Source organism: Lynx rufus, unplaced genomic scaffold (assembly GCF_022079265.1).
Source record: "Lynx rufus isolate CCGP_SWC_20201006 ecotype Redwood Valley unplaced genomic scaffold, mLynRuf1.p SCAF_21, whole genome shotgun sequence".
In the NCBI taxonomy this organism is placed as follows: domain Eukaryota; kingdom Metazoa; phylum Chordata; class Mammalia; order Carnivora; family Felidae; genus Lynx; species Lynx rufus.
This window is the reverse complement of record NW_025814836.1, coordinates 24,640,904-24,660,268: the sequence shown is the minus strand read 5'-3', so window position 1 is coordinate 24,660,268 and position 19,365 is coordinate 24,640,904. Positions and strand designations below refer to the sequence as shown.

At 55.5% G+C, this 19,365-nt stretch overlaps 1 protein-coding gene across 2 annotated transcripts in view; it reads left to right on the top strand.

Moving 5' to 3' along the window:
- The first annotated feature begins 977 nt into the window (after positions 1-977).
- HOMER2 (homer scaffold protein 2) overlaps positions 978-19,365 on the top strand; it is a 97,276-nt gene continuing 78,888 nt past the window's right edge. For both annotated transcript variants that reach the window (XM_047086710.1, XM_047086709.1), the window contains exon 1: positions 978-1,075. In XM_047086710.1, coding sequence (XP_046942666.1) covers positions 1,071-1,075 — 5 coding nt within the window. In that variant the 5' untranslated portion in view covers positions 978-1,070. The remainder of the gene's footprint in view (positions 1,076-19,365) is intronic.

Sequence of the window (19,365 nt, the reverse complement as noted above, 5' to 3'; positions counted from 1 at the left end):
TTCATATGCTTGTTCCTTTACTCCCCCCTCACCCCCCTCCCACCCCCCGCTGTCCTCAGATGGCAGGCTTATGTGGGCAGTGTGTTCTCAGCAGAAGATGATCTGGTGGGAGGCCCTCGGGGGATGGAGGTTAGCTTAGTCCCAGTGCCAGCCTTTAGTAGGGAATCAGGACACGATGTGTGGAAAGGGGATTAAGAGACTGCTCGTCTTTAAATTCCTCTTTTGCCATCTCCATTTCCCTTGCTCTAAGAATAAAACCAAGCTTAACTAAGCCTCCTTAAAAGCTATTACACTGTAATTGGAAGCCCTGTCCCACCTTCACGCTGGGAAGAGCCCAGAACACCTGCTGCAGGTGCCGGCTCCTCCCCTCCACGTTGGCTTTCATGGCAGCGGGTACCCTGAGCCACCCAGCCTGGCAATGGACGGCAACGCCAAGGTGGGCTTCCAGGAGGGGCGTGGCCGTGCCCATCTCTGATTCTGGAGAGCTGAGCTCTGATCTGAATACGTGACCTTGCGCAACTCGCTTCCCCTCCCGCGGCCTCAGTTCCCTCATCCGCAATCGCAGGGTGGCCCCAAAGTCCCTCCGGCTGCGAGCGGGGCTCTGGGTCGGACCGGCGGGATGCTCGCTGCGGGCACTGCGCCGAGCGCCCGGGGCGCGCCCACGCCGCTCGCCGAGGGAAGGGGGCCTCCCGGGAGGCGGGCGGGGAGCGCGCGGCGGCGCCGGGGGACGCCCCCCGCCCTCTGCCCGGCGCCGCGGCCGGGGGGCCCCCCGAGGTTACGTAAGGAGCCGGCGCGGGGAGCGGGGCGGGACGGGGCGGGGCCCGAGCGCGGCCGCCCAGCCCCCGCCGGCCCAGCCCCCGCCCGCCCGCGCCAGGCGGCGGCGGCGGCGGCGGCGGCAGCGGCGGCGGCAGCGGCAGCGGCAGCCGCGCAGCCCCGCGGCATGGAGCGGCGCCGGGGCTGAGCCGGGCGCGCACGGGCCGCCGCATGTGCGGCGCGGGGAGCGGCTGCGGAGCGCGCGGAGAGCGAGCGCCAGAGGGCCCGTCGGAGCGGCCGCCGGAGCAGCGCCGGAGATGGGGTGAGGGAGCCCCCGGGGGGCCGGCGCCCTCTCCGCGCGTCGGGGGGTCCGGGGGGAGGGGGACGGGCGCGCGGCCGGCCGGGGGTGGGGGGCCGTCGACCCCCGGCAGGGGCGGCCCGGCCGGGGCGCGGACTTGGGGCCCCCGCGCGGTGGCCCTCCGCCTCCGAGCCGGCCCCGGGCGCGCGGTCAACTCCGGGGCCTGTGTGTGCGAGCGCGCGGGGCAGTGTGTCGTGCTCCGCGGCGGGGTTCGTGACAAGCCGAATGGAAATAGAAGTTTTCCTGGAAGGGGAGCAGACCGAGTAATCCTGACCCCCCCCCCCCGCCCGGCGTAGGAATAGTGGGTTCGGACTCTGCTTGGAGCGGGATGGGGGTGAGGGAGTGCGGAAGGAGCCGGGCTGAGGCTCCGGCCTCGGACCCGACGGAGTAAGAGGCTCAGGGGGAGAAGTTGAAATACTCTGTCGGAGTGACTAATGCTCGTGAGTATATAAAGTAATTTGAAAAAGCAGGATTGATTTCTCCTTGGCGTCTCCGTGAGCAGTAGGCGCTGTGAGTCAGGGAGCCACCGTGCTAATAACACGATTAACTCCTTGCATCTGCTCGCTCGATGGGAGCACAGGGCGGTGAGGGGCCGTCCGTTTTCAGGGAACAGTTATGTAGCCCGATTTACAGATGAGGAAACTGACGCCCTCGGTGGTCGGGCGACTGCCCCCAGGGGGGGGCAGCCGACGGGCGTTTGTGGAGGGAGGGCCATTTGGTGCCTCCGCAGAGGGGAGGTCACAGCCTGCCAGGGGGCGTGGGACTGGCGCTGGGGGTCAGGGAACCAGAGTTTCCGCGTGTCTGCCTCCTGCTGTGTGCTCAGCGCCCTCCAGACAGCCCTTCTCGGGACCCCCAGACCGCTGCTGGGTGCGTCTGGAGATGTTGGTTTTCTCTGTGGGATCGGGGAGGAGTGGAAGGGGCGACATGGTCCTGGTGGCCTGACCTAGCTCCCGTGGGTCAGCGGCTCCATTGCGCCTTACTCCAGGCCGTTTCTGGAGTCCTCTTTCCCGGCCAACTTCACCTGTGGGGTCTGGAGGACCCAGAGGCAGGCCAAGAGGAGTTTGGGTGAAGTGTGAGGGCTCTCCAGAGCTCCATGAGCAGGGCGGGGTGGGGGTGGGGGGTGGGGGGGTGGCGAGAGGGGCCTAGAGATTCGCCTGAGACGTTGGCGTCAGTCCAGGAGATTTCCCGCACGGAGAAACTGGGGGTGATTTTACCAGAGGCACGCCGGCTGGGAAGCGGGTTTTCTGTAACATTTCCAGTGACCTCTTGGTCGATTATGAAAAGGCCGCTCTCTGTGCAGTGGGAACCTTTGAGGCTCTCAGATTTCCTACTTAAAAAAAAAAAAAAAAAAAAAGAAATTGATGGGGAAAAAGGAGTTGGCAAATGTAGGTCTCCAGATAGAAGATAAAAGGGGTCTGATCATTTTAACTCTCTCCCTCCCTCCCCCAGACAACACAAAACCGACTCAACACACTTGCGTGATCCAGAAACAAACGTTGAAACTCTGTTGGTTGAGATCAAATAGTTCTGTGGAAATGAAAGTGTTTTCTCATAAAAGCTGAAAGAAAATGTCAAGATAATTTTTGTTTGTGGAGCATCGGGGAGGAGTGGCTTGGGGGAATCTTGTGAAAATGGAGTGTGGCTTTCACGGAGTTCTACCATCGTTCGGTACGTGGCTGTTACTCCCTTCGTGTAGGTGAGGGCCGGTCTGCAAGTCCTGCCTGCTTCTGCCAGTTTTAATATACGCGCTTCTTCCGTAATTGAGGTGTGCAGACAGACCAGGGCAGTAAATTGAAATGGAGTTAAGGCTGGATAAGCAGTTCAGGCAGAGGAGGGTGGAGGGAGCTATTTTCACCCAAAATAGAACCAATGTCATCCTTTCCGAGAGTGGAGTAGGACGAGGGGAAGGAGGAAAGGGCAGCCAGTAGAGAACCTCATCGCGGCCCTCCCCGTAGCCCTGTCACGGCTCCACCGTGTAGACGTGGCCCAGACTTAAGAGAAAAAAAAAAAAATCTGAGTTTACTTCTCCCACTTCAGATGCTTGTCCTCTTTCAGACACTCACTGTTTCTGCTTCTCTTCTGTGAAGTGTTTTGCGTTAAGTGTGTGGTTTCCCCAGTAAGGTTGTGTTTTGACTCCCGAGGCAGCTGTTGGCACACTCTCTCTCCTCCTCAGACCTCTGTCTGTCCCCTCCCCACCACACCTTGCCTCCCTCCGCGAGCAAAACAGGAGCCACGGACCAAGGAGAGTCTCATCTCCCTGTGGCCCCGTGTCTTGCCTCCCACCTGTTTCACCCACTTGTCCCACCACCCTGTCCCCCTCTCACCTCGTCAGGCAACGTTGCTCTGTTCTTCCACATCCCTCTGTCCAGGCTCTTTCCCATCAGTATACAAACATGCTTTGGTTCAGGGCCGTCCAATAGAACTTTCCACACTGATGGAAAAGTGCTGTGTCTGCATGGCCCAATTTGGCCGGCCCCAGCCACCTGTGGCTCTAGGGCACTTGAAACGTGGCTAGTGTGACCGAGGGCCTGAGTTTGTAATTTTTTTTTTTCAACGTTTATTTATTTTTGGGACAGAGAGAGACAGAGCATGAACGGGGGAGGGGCAGAGAGAGAGGGAGACACAGAATCGGAAACAGGCTCCAGGCTCTGAGCCATCAGCCCAGAGCCCGACGCGGGGCTCGAACTCACGGACCGTGAGATCGTGACCTGGCTGAAGTCGGACGCTTAACCGACTGCGCCACCCAGGCGCCCCACTGAGTTTGTAATTTAATTTCCATTGAAATGGCCACATATGGTGGTGGCCGCCATGTTGGAGAGCACCACCATAGCTTCTGTCATTCTGCATCTCTCTCTCCTGCTTCTTTGCTTCCCTTCCCCTGAAAACATCTGTCCCAAAGCCACTGTGTCCACTGGCTTTCTTCGCCTACCATTTGATTACCCTCCACACCCTGCAGTGCCACCCCGACTGTGGGGTGGCTGCTAGCCTGTGCCCTTGCCTTAGCCTCTTGGCCATTCCCTCCCCCCTGGAACAACTGCCCCACCCCCCTCCAGCCAGCTTCTGGCCGCCACACTCCCCTGCTTTTCTGCTCCCCTTCCTGATGGCTCCTGTCCAGTGTTGCACCTCTGTCTGACCTCTGAGTGATGGGCCGCTTACGGACCGGACCTGCTTCCCCTGTGCGGTCAACACTCCCTTCCTAGGTAACGTTATCCACCCACCCCTGCTGGTGACTCCCACGTTTTTATTTCCAACACAGCCCTTCTGGGGGCCTACAACTCTTGTCCATGAACGAGCTCCTGATACCCCTTCCAGATCTGACCTTCCCTTTATCTTCTCCATCCCAGTCAGTGGCCCCACCGTCCACCCGCTTGCTAAGAATCATCCTTGCTTCTCCTCTCCCTTACCTTCCACGTCCACGCTGTCAGTGGGCCCCATGGTTCTACTTCTGGGATACTGTCTGGTGTCCACCTGTCCCCATGGTCATAGCCCCCACACTGGTCCTGGCCACCATTGCCTCTTTCCTGGACCAGCTCCCATTCTGGGTATCTCCAGTCCATTCTCCATATGGGGGCCCAAGTAGCTGGCTTTAAAAATTGCAAATCGGGGGGCGCCTGGGTGGCGCAGTCGGTTAAGCGTCCGACTTCAGCCAGGTCACGATCTCGCGGTCCGGGAGTTCGAGCCCCGCGTCAGGCTCTGGGCTGATGGCTCAGAGCCTGGAGCCTGTTTCCGATTCTGTGTCTCCCTCTCTCTCTGCCCCTCCCCCGTTCATGCTCTGTCTCTCTCTGTCCCAAAAATAAATAAACGTTGAAAAAAAAAATTTAAAAATTGCAAATCGGATCAGGTCACCTCGCACACCCTGCAGCCACAGGGGGATGGCTTGTGCCTCATCTCTAGTGTCCCCTGTCCATCCCTCACTGCCTTCTGCTAACGTGAGCCTCATTTCTCCTCTTGCCCTGCTCGGGGTCGGGGGGCGGGGGGGGCATCTTTGAACTTGCTCTTCCCTCTGCCTGGGAGGTTCTTGTCCTAACTCTGCAAATACCTTCCTCCTCATACTTCAGATTCCCACATCAGGGTCACCTGCAGAGCCTTTCCGACCCCTGCCGTTCCTTGCGAACACAGCCACACCTATTTGTCTGCGATTACTCACCACAGCGCACCTGCAATCATGTGGGCTTCTTTCTTTCTTTCTTTCTGTCTTTCTTTCTTTCTTTCTTTCTTTCTGTCTGTCTGTCTGTCTGTCTGTCTTTCTTTCTTTCTTTCTTTCTTTCTTATTTACAATCTGTCCTCCTTGCTGGCATCCCACAAGGATAGGGGCTTACCTTTGTCACCTGTGTCTCCTAACACCTGGCATAGTGACAGGCCTCTTGTAGGCCCCAGTACTTTTTTGATGGAGTTAATGGTTGAATGTGGTGGGCAGCCTTGCTTGGATGCTGGCCTGGGAGCTGTGATAATTTTGGGATCACCTTTTGTATGGCTTGCTTAATTGAGGGTTACAAGGGCCAAGAGAGAAAGAAATCACATTTGGATGCAATTTTCTTTTAATGCTAAAGCAAGCCATTTAGCTTTTATTATGACTTGGGTTAATTTTCAGGCTGTCAGCTGTCATCCGAGTATTGGGGTTATAAATTATCTTTTTACTCGCCTGCAAAAGGTAACAGAAAAGCCAGCTTGCCTGCTGTTGTGACTCTTGGCTGATTTTGTCAGTGTTTACAAACAAGACCGACTGTAGTCCTGTCAGGCTTTGGTTTACACTCCTTTATTTTGTCCGGCCAAGATTACGTTGCACCGCGCGATAACAATCGCGGTGATCTAATACCTTGGGCCTCCTTTCGGTAACCGATACTGGGTAGCTTTCCTTTGATGTTCATTCCTTCTCGTGTAATTTTCCATTCCTCCCGCAGAGTATGAACTTTGCTTTTGGGTTCGTGTTGACAAAAACAGATACAGTCTCTCAGATCTGTTGAAGGAACTTGTCTTTCTTGGTTCTGTCTTGGGCTTTCTAAACTTCACTTTACTAAGGTTCATTCAATCTGTTTGTAAGGCATTTATTGGGAGGGTCTGTTGGGAGATCCAGGATGAGCAGACCTACTAGGTCACTCCTGCCCTTAACAGAGATTGTATTTCCAAATCGGAGGTAAAGCCACGTGTAGAAGTACCAGCTTTATGTGTGTGTTTCAACGAGATGTTGTAACGCAAAGGGTGTCAGAGGCAGTGCCCGCCTATTTGGGACATGTAGGACAGATGCCCCCATATGCTACAGGGACTACCAGGGCGCTGTTAGCATTGATGATCACCGTCCTCACGTAGGCAGCCCTTAGTGTCACATTCCGTGTCAGAGTTGGAAGAATATACAATGGAGTAGGCACTAACTAGGCGTGTATGGAATGAATGCATGCATGCATGCATGCATGAATGAATGAATAGCAATGAATGACTACTCTTTGGGTTGACCTTCACTTGGGGGGGCGTGCCATCATTCTTGCTGGAAACAGACTCAGAGCAAAGCAGGTGGTTTGTTCTTGTCAAGTGGACTTCACGACTTGTGTCAATAGTGGGTTTCTTTTCTGTAACGGCTCCCGGGGAACTAGAGTTAAATGTGCGGTCACCCCCGGCAGATTTACCAGCCCTCGTCCGTTACCTTTATTCCTTGTTCTGTCGGATGGCCCTTCCTTTGCTCTTACTTCTCTCTCTCTTTTTTTTTTTTTTTAACAAAATGAAAATAGCTTTGCTTTTCTTCCCCTAATTATAAAAATGTTGCACGTTCATACTAAAAAATAACAGCATGAAGAAGGAAGTGAAAATTACTTGTCATCCCACGTCTCAGGGATAGCCTCCCTGGGCAATCAGATGTCTGTCTTTGCAGATTTCTCTGCATGTACGTGTGTCTCTGTGTCTAGATGTAGGTCTACCTAGAACAAATGTATTTTTAACGAAATGGAATCATCTCCTACATCTGTTTTGTAACATAAGTTTTTCAACTTAAAATACCTTGAGTGGACATCTTTTCATGACGGTGACTATAAATATACATCATCTCTCTTTTTTTTTTAACTTTTTATGTTTATTCATTTTGGAAAGAGAGAGACAGAGCACAAGCAGGGGTGGGGCAGAGAGAGAGGGGGACACCGAATCCCAAGCAGGCTCCAGGCTCTGAGCTGTCAGCACAGAGCCCGACGCGGGGCTTAAACTCACAAACCGTTGTGAGGTCATGACCTGAGCTGAAGTCGGATACTCAACCGACTGAGCCGCCCAGGTGCCCCAAATATATGTCATCTTTTAAATCCACACCTACTTGTAATTTGTCATTTTGCTAAATTTTATGCATCTTTGTAAACTCGCTTAAGTCCTCTGTAGAACAAGGCAGGGTATTAAAAAAAAAAAAAAGACATTTTGACAATTCCTTCAAGCAATCGGTTGCTCTAAATGAATTACCAAAGGAAAGAAATGGTAGAGAAACCAGGATCACAATTAACATCGGGTAATTTGCAGTGGCTGCGTAATTTTGGGTGAGTCACTGCTCCTTAGTGAATCTTGGTGAGAACATCAAGAATTCATCGTTGTTGCTAAGGGTGGTTGGTGGACGAGGACCCAGCTGCTCAAACTCTTTCTGCTTGTTTGGAAATATCAGGGCAGAGTGATTCCGCTTGCAGACCTGGACAGGAAGGTTCTCCGTGAGCAGAAAGCACGGTGCTTCAAAGCCCTTTGTCTGGTGGGCACCGCGGCCCCTCCTTTGGAGAATTCCCTTGGCGAGAGGGCTGGCAGGGACATATATACCGGAAGGACGTTCTATTCCCTGCTTCAGTTGTGAGGCAATTAACACACACACACACACACACACACACACACACACAAGCTGGATAAATCCTGTGACATGTCTCAGCCAACACAGGCAGGGGCGCCTGGGTGGCTCAGTCGGTTGCATCCAGTTCTTTGTTTTCCGTATTTCTAGACACCGTGCACATAGGCTGCCCTCGGTCGTGTTACGGGTTTGGAGGTGAGCACTGGCATCCTGGCCCAGTTTCCTAGTGGGGCGCGCTTGCGTGGGAAGGTAGCGGGTTGGAAGTCTCTGCTCAACTACGACAGAGTCTCCAGTAGTTCTGCCTCTGAGCGCTGTTAGTCATATGGTATCGTTCTGGGAGAATTTATTTAAACTATAGTTCGAATTAGCTTGTTAGAATAAAAATATGCTTGTGGGGGACACATTTAGACATTTGTCAACGACTAGAGAGATTTAAGGAGAAAAACACATTTTTATTCACAACCCTGGTTGATAGTCATATTATTATTATTATTTTTATTATTCAGCTGGGGAATTGGGGACCGGGGTGTCGCCACCAGCCAAAGAGTTTAGCCTGAGAGATGTGCATTGAGAAATCCCTTGGCGGGGGGGGGGGCCTTGGGTAGCTCAGTCAGTTGAGTGTCTGACTTTGGCTCAGGTCATGATCTTGCGGTTCGGTTCGTGAGTTCGAGCCCCGCATTGGGCTCTCTACTGTCAGCGCAAAGCCTGCTTCAGGTCCTCTGTCACCCCTCTCTCTGCCCCTCCCCCATTCACACTCTCTCTAAAAAATAAATAAAACATTAAAATAATAATAAAAAGGAAACCTCTTGGCGGGCAGGTGTCCTCCAGCCAAATGGAGGCTGGGTCCCGCTAAGGGAGGGGCTCTGGCAGGCCCCTTTCTTTGTGCCTTGTCCTGGGGAAGTCACAGGCAGTGGCACCTGAGGCCGTGTGGTGGGGGGGGGGGGGACTGAGACCATTTGTCCTCTGGGTCTTGGGTGGGGGGGCACTGTCGTCTGTGGATTATTGGGTAGGGGGTGTCCACAGGGATCCAATTAGTGAGGAATATTGCAGACCCTGCTGCCTGGGTATTGGATTCCTTCTGGGATCTTTAATTGGGAAAACTTTTAATGGAGTTGCTCAGATACATGGAGGAAAAGGAGAGGCACTTTGACTTGTGTTGTCCTCGGGGAGGGAGGTGACAGAGAAGGTCCTCGTGGGGAAAAGGAGTGGAGCTGTTCTGGGAGGCTCCAAAGGGCCGGGAGAGGAGCTTCTAGTAGAGCACGTGCCCAGGCAGATTTGAGCTCTGAAGGTCGGGGAAGAGCTCTCTGACGCCTCCGAGTGACTCAAGAGAGAACTTTCATTCTTACATGGTGGCCAGTTCACTGTCATAGAGGGCCGCCTGTCGGGGGGGTGGGGGGGGACACGGAGGAGGGTTAAATGCAGTCAGATCCCCAGCCCCTGGCTGTGTGAGCTTGGACAAGTCATTTCATCTCTCAGATGTCACTGTCTTCATCTGTTTTTGTTTTTTTTTTATTTTTTTTAACGTTTATTTATTTTTGAGACAGAGACAGAGCATGAACGGGGGAGGGTCAGAGAGAGAGGGAGACACAGAATCTGAAACAGGCTCCAGGCTCTGAGCGGTCAGCACAGAGCCTGACGCGGGGCTCGAACTCACGGACCGCGAGATCATGACCCAAGCCGAAGTCGGACGCTTAACCAACTGAGCCACCCAGGTGCCCCCATGTCTTCATCTGTTAAATGCACAGTAAAGTGACCACAAACGAGGGAATGTGTGTGAAGCGTCCAGCATAGTGCCCGACACATAAGTACTCAGCATGTGGTGGCCAGGTCTGTGATTACTGTCATCGACATCACCATCGTTTCTGCTTTGGGTAGGGGTTTGGCAGCTGACCCCTGAGGAACCTTCTGGAATATGTGGCCAGAGTGTCCCTGATCTTTGATCCTCTCGGCTGCTTGCTCCCAGTCCTGAGCGGTGCTGGAGTCGTTCCCGTCATCGGGTGACCCTGACGATATGAAGTTTGCCCTCTGGAGCCTTGCTCGCAGCACAGGCAGAGGATGGGCACGGTCAGGAGAGCCGACCCACATTTGCCAACAAGAACGCCAGGCTGCCGGCCGGTTGCTTTCACGGGGAGGGGTAAGTGTGGGCAACGAAATGAGAGGTTGCTCCCCATTGTGGGTTCAGACTAATGACTTACGTTGCTGATCAGAGAGCCTGTCCTGTGATCATTCACTCGTTCCTTCAAGAAATTCAAGAGGCCATCCACTTTGGGATGCCAGGAACAGAGTGGTGAATGTTTGTGGTCCCATGACGCTTACAGTGTAGCGAGGAAGGTGGACATTAAACAGACATAACCTAAGGGATCAATATGGGGCCAGGGGGCCGTGTGGGCTATGCACCCGTGGGTTTCAGGGCCTGGCGTTTCGTGGCCCTCACCCGCTCCCAGGGGTCTGAACTCCCTCCTCACCCCCCCTCAACTCTTCATCAGCTCCTGCCTGACCAATGACCACCACTTAGCTGCTGAGCGCCATCTCTGGGCCAGGAGCCAAGAAGTTAGAGGTTGTAGAACAGGGGCTCTGCCCTCCCAAGAGAGAAGGATGGTGAGCAGGACATTAGGGCAACGAGATGAGCCTCGTTCTTGAAATACGAACAAGGATAACATGCTTCCCTCTGCGAGAGGTTTGAGAAGGCTTCTTGAAGGAGGTGACCTTCAAACTGGGTCTTGAAGGGTGGGTAGGAGTTTTCCAGGCAGAGGAGTAGGAGTTTGGGGTGAGCGGTGGGAGACATTTAGATGGGGAGAGCTGCTCATGCCCACGGGAAGCGACGAGGCATGGAGGTCCAGCACAGAGACCCTGGACTCAGTCCTGGCGTCCCGTTCACTTGGCTGCATGACCCAGAGCGAGACACCGCCTGCCTTGGAGCTTTAGTTTCCTCATCTGTGAAATTAGCATAATAATGGCACCAACATCATAGGGTGGTTGTGAGGGTTAAAGGCAACACATTTTGATATGCTGTAGCTGTGAGTTCTGGGCAGAGAGGGGAGGGAGAACGTCGAGTACACGGCCGGGTCCAGTGCTCAGAAGGTCAGGAAGGTACAGGCATGAGGGAAAGGCCTTTGTGGCAGGGTGTTGGGACTTAATCCCGTGGGTGGCAAGGAGCCAGCCAGGGGCGAGGCCACAGGTAGGGGAGTCCTGGTACCAAAGAATGGGGCCTGGCAGAGGCGGCAGGCAGGGAGCTCGGGGAGCAGATGACTGGAGGCAGGAGGAGGAAGTGTGGTGTATACCAAGGAGTTGTGGACTCAGTCTGCAGGCAATGAGAGGACATTTTTAGGCTTGAAGACGAGAATGCTACTTGGGTGGAGAACATCGTTCCAGAGACAGTAGTGAGGGGGGTGGTGTGGAGGGTTAATGGATTGGGGAGAAGAGGCTTACCGGACCGAGCCGCAGTCTGCATGCAGAATGTCAGGAGGAGAAGGGGTGGAGGGAGAGAGAAGACGTGACACAGGTGTATGTGGTGTCAACCCCCTCCTGTTCTGTAACGGATCCGGGACAGGCGTGGGGAATGCACGTGATACGAGAAAACAGAAAATATATGCAAGGGGCCTCGCTGGGGCTGGGAGGGCTTGAGGATCTTTCCTAGAGAGTTGTTAAATTGGGGCACAAATGAAGCCATCCGTTCCTGAGATGCTGGTAGGTTGGAACTGTTGTGTTTATACTACATCCCATTGAACTCCTACAGCAGCCCTCGAGTTCGTTGTTGGGGAAACTGGCCTGGGGAGATTCCATGATCTGTTCAAGGTCCCAGAGGAAGGTGGCAGAATTTGGGAATCCAGCTTGAGTCTGAGAGCAAAGTCCGTGTTCTTGAGATGCACTTCCTGGGGGCCAGATCCCCTGTGGAAGTCATGTGGCCAGTGGACCCATGGCTCTTGATTGCTGGGATGAGAGAAAGGGAGAGGCTGGGTTGCCAGCTGTTCAGATGTTTCTCAACTGTGTGCCATTGGCTGAGGTTGGGAACACAAGGGGAGGTGTACTTTTTTTTTTTTTTTTTGGTGGGGGGCAATTATGAGAGTTTAGTTTTGGGTGGAGATGATGAATTCCCATCTGTGGTGGGTCTTCCACAGGGTGGCCTCTCTAAGTAGAAATTCGGCTCTGGAGCTCAGCAGTCAAGGTAGAACCAGAGGTACAGATTTGGGAGCTGTCACCTCTGGATTCGGTCTCTCAAGGAGAGGACGGGTCAGGGAGATGACCCGTGCAGCTCTGGGTAAGAGTGACAGTTGAAGGGATGGAGAAGGAGCCAGTAGATGAGACAGAGAGGCCAGAAGAGAAGACACTGAGCGGGGCGGCTGCTCTTGGGCGGAGGCCTTGGAAAGCTTGGAGAAGGGTGGGGACCTACGCGTACCCCAACCACCACTGTGTGGGGAATGGTGTTGGGGCCGGGTGGATTCTAAGGGGAGCTCTAGCCCAGAGTAAAGCTCCAATCCATTTAAGGCCTTTCAAGGAGTGGGTATGTGGTGAGGAGTGGACATCTGGCTGAAAATGCAGGAGAGCTTGTGGGCGAGTCAGGGTGGAAGGAAGCTTGACTTTGTGTGATAAACTGAGCGTGTTGGGAGCTGAGGGCAAAGAAGAGGAAGAGATTGAAGGTACTAGAAAAAGCGAGAGCCGGTGAGGCTGGGGGCAGGAGGCAGCTAGAGCAGGAGCCTCAGGGGAGGAGTAAGCCTCCGGAGGGGCCCTGGAGGGTCGTCCCCTGAGACCAGGCGAAGGAGCAGGAGTGGAGGCATCCTGAGGCCACGGCGGGAAGGGGAACGAGCGGCTGGGTGAATCTGGTTGGCCCGCTGTTCCTTCTCAGCCTGAGGTAAGGAACTGAGCGGGGGGCCGGGGTAGATCGGGAAGAAGTAAATGGTTTGGTGCATCTGGTCGTGGAGGTCGGGGCCGGGAGTGAGCTGGAGGCACATCCACATTGGTGAGTAGCCTTGAGGGCTCAGTTGAGGGTCCCAAGAGCGTGAGTCTGTGAAGGTGCCAGTCACCACAGCTAGAAAACTCGCTAACACGCCCGGCGACCTGGGAGCGAGAGCAGAGGCAGGTGGTCCCGGCCCCAGACGGTGGGCGTTACAGAGACGGCCACCCTGTCTGGACTCCTAGCGCCGTGCCGTCCACAGTGGGGGGACGCTGCGCGGACGGAGGGGGAGCTGCTCTGTCCCCATCAGTCACCTTTCTGCCCTCGCTCCTCCGAGTAGCCATTGTTCTGTTGTAATAATTATTCCAGACCCTTTCTAAAAAACGCATTAAAATTCTTGCCAGCATGACCTCTTCGAGTAATGAGATCTGTAAGTTTATTAACCTCTGTGAGAAGTGGATTTCCTTGCTCCACGGGAGCAGATAATCTCTTGGAGGGACGAACATTAATGTGCTGACCCGGAGGGTGAGCTCGACGCCTGAGGGTTTGGAGGAGGGTGGTGGCGGCTTCTCGGTGCCCACACCCCCCCCCCCAGCCCCCTCCTGGCCTAGCAGGTGTCTCGTGGAAGATGGGCTGGTTGCTCCTGCACGTCAGTCTCTGCTCAGCCCCATTCAGGGAGTCTCACCATGGCCCAGAGCCAAGATGGTCAGAGAAACCGAGTCATAAAAATACCGTGTCGCTTTAGATGAGCCTCATTCTTTAAAAAAGGCTTTTTTTAATGTTTGTTTATTTTTGAGAGACAGAGAGAGACAGAGCATGAGCAGGAGAGGGGCAGAGAGAGAGAGAGGGAGACCCAGAATCCAAAGCAGGCTCCAAGCTCTGAGCTGTCCGCACAGAGCCCGACGCGGGGCTCGAACTCACAGACTGTGAGATCAGGACCTGAGCTGAAGTTGGACGCCCAACTGACTGAGCCGCCCAGGCGCCCCTTATTCTTTAAGAAGGGGAGAGCAGGAGATGGGAGCACAGAGTCTTGTGCAGACAGGAATATCTAGACTGCGTGTTCTTTCACAGAGGACTGGGAATACACCAGAGCTGGCACGGGCATTAGGATATCTGCCCTGTGACCATGTTGAAACACATCCTCTGTCATCCCGGTGTCAGCCTTCACCTGGGCACATGGATCGAACGGTTGACGTAAGCTCCTTGCAAGGCCTCCGGCTCGGTAGCAGTGATCTGTGACTTCTTCCTCCTTAGTTGGCATTTCAGGCCTGCTGTAACCTAGCCTGACCTGCCTGCCTTCTGGGTACACTGAGGACTTGGCCCATGCCCCCCTGTGTCGTTAATCGCACAAAACATGTCATTATAATGCAGGGTTATGTCAACATATTACCGTGATCTGCGTCTCCCCCATCGTGGCCAACCAGACCGGCACAGTCCAATAGAAACATCAGTGCCACATACGGAATTTCTCATGTTCTAATGTCCGCATTAAAAAAAAGCAAAAAGAGGGGCACCTGGGTGGCTCAGTCGGTTAAGTATCTGACTCTTGATTTTGGCGCAGGTCGTGGTCCCAAGGTTGTGGGGTCGAGCCCCACATCAGGCTCTATGCTGAGTGTGGAGCCTCCTTAGGATTCTCTCTCTCCCTCTGCCCCTCTCCCCTGCTTGCACTCTCTTTCTCTCTCTCTCTCTGTCTCTCTCAAAGATAAAATGAAAACAGTAAACACGCAAAAAGAAACAGGTGAAATGAGTTCAATGTATTTTAAGCCAGTATACCCAAAACATCATCATTTCAACATGGAATCAATAATGAGTAAATGAGACATGGTTTCTCTTACCACGGAATTTACATTTTGGTGAAGGAGAAAGACTCCCGTTGTCTCCCCATTACCAAAAAAACAAAAACAAAGCAAAAGACCAGTTGTAAATGGATTTGCAAACAAAATGACTGCAGGTTGTGCGAGGGAAAGCCGCAAGGGCTGAGACGGACTTGGGAGCGTGTGGCTCCAGACGCCTCCCCGAAGACGTGACATTTAAGCTGCTGCCTCGTGTGAAGAACAAGAACAGAGCATTCCAGGTAGAGGGGAGAGCAGGTGTACAGACTGAGAGTGGGCAGGAGCTTCCTGGAGTGTTTGAGAAATTGAAGTCAGTGAGATTGGAGGGTTTTACCAGGGAGGTGACCCACTCCTCAGCTTGTAAGAAGATCCCCCTGCGCTCTGTGGAGCCTGGACGGGCAGGGGGCGAGTGCTGAAGCAAGAGCTGGGGTTCCTGGGCTCCGGGTGACCGGTGACAGAGGGCACTGCCCGAGGTTAAGAAGGTGGCAGAGGAGAGGAGAAGGAACGGGAGCTTGGAGATGGGTTTGCCAGGACCTTCGGAGGGACTAGCTGTGGGGTAAGGGATGAGAGAGAGGGAGGAAATAAGGAGGACTCCTGTAGTTTCTGGGTTAAGCACCCAGTAGATGTGGGGAAGCCCGGAGGAGGAGCAGGTCAGGAGTGAGGCCGGGGGAGTCAAGGTCAAGGATCCACGTGTCTCGCTTGAGGTGGTGAGTGGAGCTGGGGAGAAGGCAGGTCACTACACGCATGCGGGGCTCAGCAGACGTCAGGCTGGAGGTGGGACAAGGTCATAGTGGAGGGAGGGTGGGCAGGGGAGGAGGGGGCTGGGGGCCGAGCCCAGAGCACCCCTTGTCTCCTCGCTGGTACTGGACGAGGAGCCGGCCAAGAAGTTGGGGGAGGAGCGTCTCGGGAGGAGGGCTTGGACCCCCCCACGCTGCACTGCTGAGAACTGCACTCTGAGCAGATGGCAGTGGCACCTGCTGATGGCGCTGACGTGAGCTGGGTCAGTGGTGAGGTGGGGCTGGGAGCCTCGTGCTGGGACAACGAAGGAGGCTGGGAAGGGGGTTGGCTGTTAAGGGAGCAGAGAGTAGGACGATCTCATAAGAGGCTGCCGGTGAAGGAAAAGTGTATTTAAGGGGCGCCTGGGTGGCTCAGTCGGTTGAGTATCCGACTTCAGCTCAGGTCACGATCTCATGGTTTGTGATTCTGAGCCCCCAGTCAGGCCCTCTGCTGTCAGTGCAGAGCCCGCTTCGGATCCTCTGTCTCCTGATCTCTCTGCCCCTCCCCTGCCCATTCTCGTTCTTTCTCTCTCTCTCAAAAAAAAGCAAGCAAACAAACAAAGCAAATGTATCTAAGGTAGGAGAGCCCCAGCACACGTGGATGCTGGCAGGGATGACAGGGGAGCCTCGGCCCTGAGAAGATGGCAGAGGTGGGGTTCAGCACCGGGGAAGGACTGTGCCTTGGAGGGGCGAGGGAGGCGCCCTGCCACGGGAAGGAGGGGAGGGGGCCACAGTAGGAGCAGATACAGGCAGGTGTGCATTTGGTGGAAGATACCTGGGCTCTGGTGGTGCTCCTGGTTTCTCCAAGAAGCATGGGGCGGGGTCATGTGCCGAGAGCCAGGGTGGAGGGCAGGGTGTGGGAACACGGAGAAGAAGGTGCGGGTTGTCTGGGAGTGGGTGGCGGGCCTGCTAGAGAGCCCCAAGCTTGTGCGCCATTGCTGACTGACAGTTTGAGGTCAGAGAACCGGAATTTACAGGGAGACGTGTCCGCCCGGTTTTGGGGATGTTGCCCAGTGGCCTGGGTGTGGGCCTGGAGGAGGTGGACGGCGGGGCGCGCCAGGCTGGGGCGGAGGGTGTTCACGCGGGACGGGTGGCAGGGACAGACCCCCCCAGGCTGGGTAGGGGGCGTGGAGGGAGAGCGTGAGGCCAGGAGGTGGCTGGTGGAGAGCGAGCCGGGCAGTGGATTGGAGGAGTCTGTGGGGTGGGAGGTACCTCCGTGCTGGAAAGTCTCGCACTCGGAGGGGGCGTTCTCCCGGTGGCGAGGGGGCCCGCGGACGGCTGTGGGAGAGCGCCCTGAAGGGGTGAAGAGGGCCTTGCAGGGAGGACAAGGAGCTGAGTCCGGGGCGTTGGGGGTCATCCACGTGTGTGGTGACAGTGACAGGAGGTGGGCAGAGGACGAAGCTGGGCGCGGAGCTGAAGCCCCTGATCAGTGGCAGGAAGTGACGTGGAGGCTGGCGAGCTTGGCTGCAAGGCAGGTGGCGGGGATGGCCGGGCTCCGAGGCCATGGCGAGAGCCACGTGTGGGGGCCGCCAGGACCCGAATCCTCTGCCTCCCCTGTATTCTCCTTACCTGCAAGGCAAGAGGCACAGAGCGGTGTGGGTGCGGGTGTGTGCGTGGCCGTGCGGCCTTCAGGGACTGGCCCGGTTTCGGGGAAGGCGGGAAGGTGCGGGGAACGCCCCTGCGGCTGGGCTGCCGGTGCCTGCCGACGTCAGGACAGATTTCGGGGAGTCCCTGGAGAAGGGGGCGGTGCGGGGAGGAGCCCGGAGCCTGAGTGGGGCCGAGTGGCCGAGAAAGGGGGGAGCGCTCACGTCCTGGGTTGTGGTGGTGGGCACATCTCCCCGGGCCTGGGAGGGACTCCGGGCCTTGTAGTGGGAAGGTGAGCTCCGTGTTGAGTCCGCCCCGATGATGCGTTCGTCCCAAACGCTGATGGACGCTTGAAGACCTCAGTCAAGTGTGACACGGCAGGAATAAAGGAGGTGGTGGTCTGCTTTGCTCTGCACCTGGATGCTGGGTTCTGGCACCGGAGTTCATCCCGGTTTAGACGTGTGCAAGGATGTCTTCAGGAGGAGCGGAGCCGGAGCGGTCTGGACACGTTCCGAGAGGGGGGTTCGAAGGAGGCTGTCTTTTGTTTTTTAAGTTTGTTTATTTTTGAGAGAGTGTGTGTGCGAGGGGAGTAGGGGAGGGGCAGAGAGAGAGGGAGAGAGAGAATCCCAAGCAGGCTCCGCGCTGTCAGCACAGAGCCGGGCGTGGGGCTCGAACTCATGAACTGAGATGATGACCTGAGCTGAAACCAAGAGTTGGACGCTTAACCGACTGAGCCGCCCGGGCGCCTGAAGGAGGGTGTCTTAAAGAGTGGTCTCTCCATGCAGCTCGGGTGTCCGTGAACACCCCTTCCCCAAACTCCATGGAGAATTCTACAAATGTGCTTTTCTGGGGAGGTATCCATCGTTTTTATCAGATTTTCAAAGGGGTCTTTGACCAAAAAGAGATGAGAGCCACGGTTGAAAAGACTTGGGGGTGCATTTAACTGGTGAGGGAGAACTGGGGCCGGAGAGTGAGGGTAGGGGGAGAGGAGAGCAGTTTCCATGCAGACAGCCAGCCATCCTTCGGGGCTCGCTCTGTGTGGACTCAGCTGCCGGAACCTGGCTCAGTGAGAGGGAGGCATAGGGTTTGGCTCTGCGGGCATCTGGGGGAACCTGTGAGCACCTGTCACGGGTGGGCTATGCATCGGGCTGGTGACAGAAGCTGGGGGTCGGGGGCTGTGACTGGCAGAAACTCTGTCCAGATCTTCTGTTCTGATGAAGAAGGCTTGGGGTGTGACCGGGTTTTCTCCGTCCTCGGGGAGAGCATCTCATGGGCTGAGCTTTGCTGGGGAGACGAGGCCCCCGCGGGTGCTCAGGTGTGCAGCTCTGGGCTGCAGGGGCCCCCGGAAGCCTGCCTTTCTGGAGCCGCGAGGATTAAAGATCATTCTGGGGAGTGGGCCCTCCACCTGTTCGGGGGCCTCAGCTGGCTCCTCTGTGGTGTGGGGACTGTGTCCTCCGTGATGGTGTCTGAGCTTACCCCCACGTCCCATTCAGGGTGGGGAGCCCCCCTCGTGGGCCCCGTCACACACCCACGCGGTCTGCGGCACTGGGTTCCCTTCCCCCGTGTGGCATCCTGTGGCACTCGTGGGCCTGGGTTGAGCACAGCTTTCTCCCCTAGCGGGCCCAGCGTGTCCCGAGGGACGGTTGGACTCCTGCCCTACTTTGGCACAGACAAGTGACTCCTGTGAGACCAAAGTGATGATTACTTGAGTTTGGCTTTGTCAGAGCTTCCTCTTTTTTTGTTTTTATGCTTTGTTTTCTTCTTTCAATCTTTTTTTTTTTTTTTTCCTAAAAGCAGGCATGCCTCACCAAGGATGGAATATTCTGGAAAACTGGAATTGGAATTCCACGAGTCTGATTGAAAGCCGTACCACTCGCTTTAAGGAAGGGAGCTAAAAAAAGCCACTCCTTGGCTTCTCCCATGAATTTTAAATGTCCTGGAAGCTTTGCCCACAAAGGAAACAATGTCTCATTCCTTAAATAATTAAGTAGAGTATCCTGAGAATGGGGTGTCACCCAGGCCTGGTCACGCTGGAGCCTCTGGGGGCCCGTCCCTCAAGGGGAGAGCCTGGTGGGCGCCCCCGGAGGTTCTCCTCAGGAGAATCAGAAAATCGGTGCGGCTTCCGACAGCTGCCTTTCACGCATTCGGTGAAATTGGCACCACCCTGGCGATGTCCTGAAAGAGGATGACGGTGGCCAGCTTTGCCCTGAGAGGCTCCGTCCATCCGTCGTTTGTGTCACGGTCTTATGTGTAGTTGGCCTTCTGTGTCCCCTCACTGCCACGTGACTGCCCACGAGAGAGGACAGTGGCCTCAGGCCAATCCTGTATCCTCGCAACCACTGTCGTACTGGCACTGGCTTCTGTGTGTACTT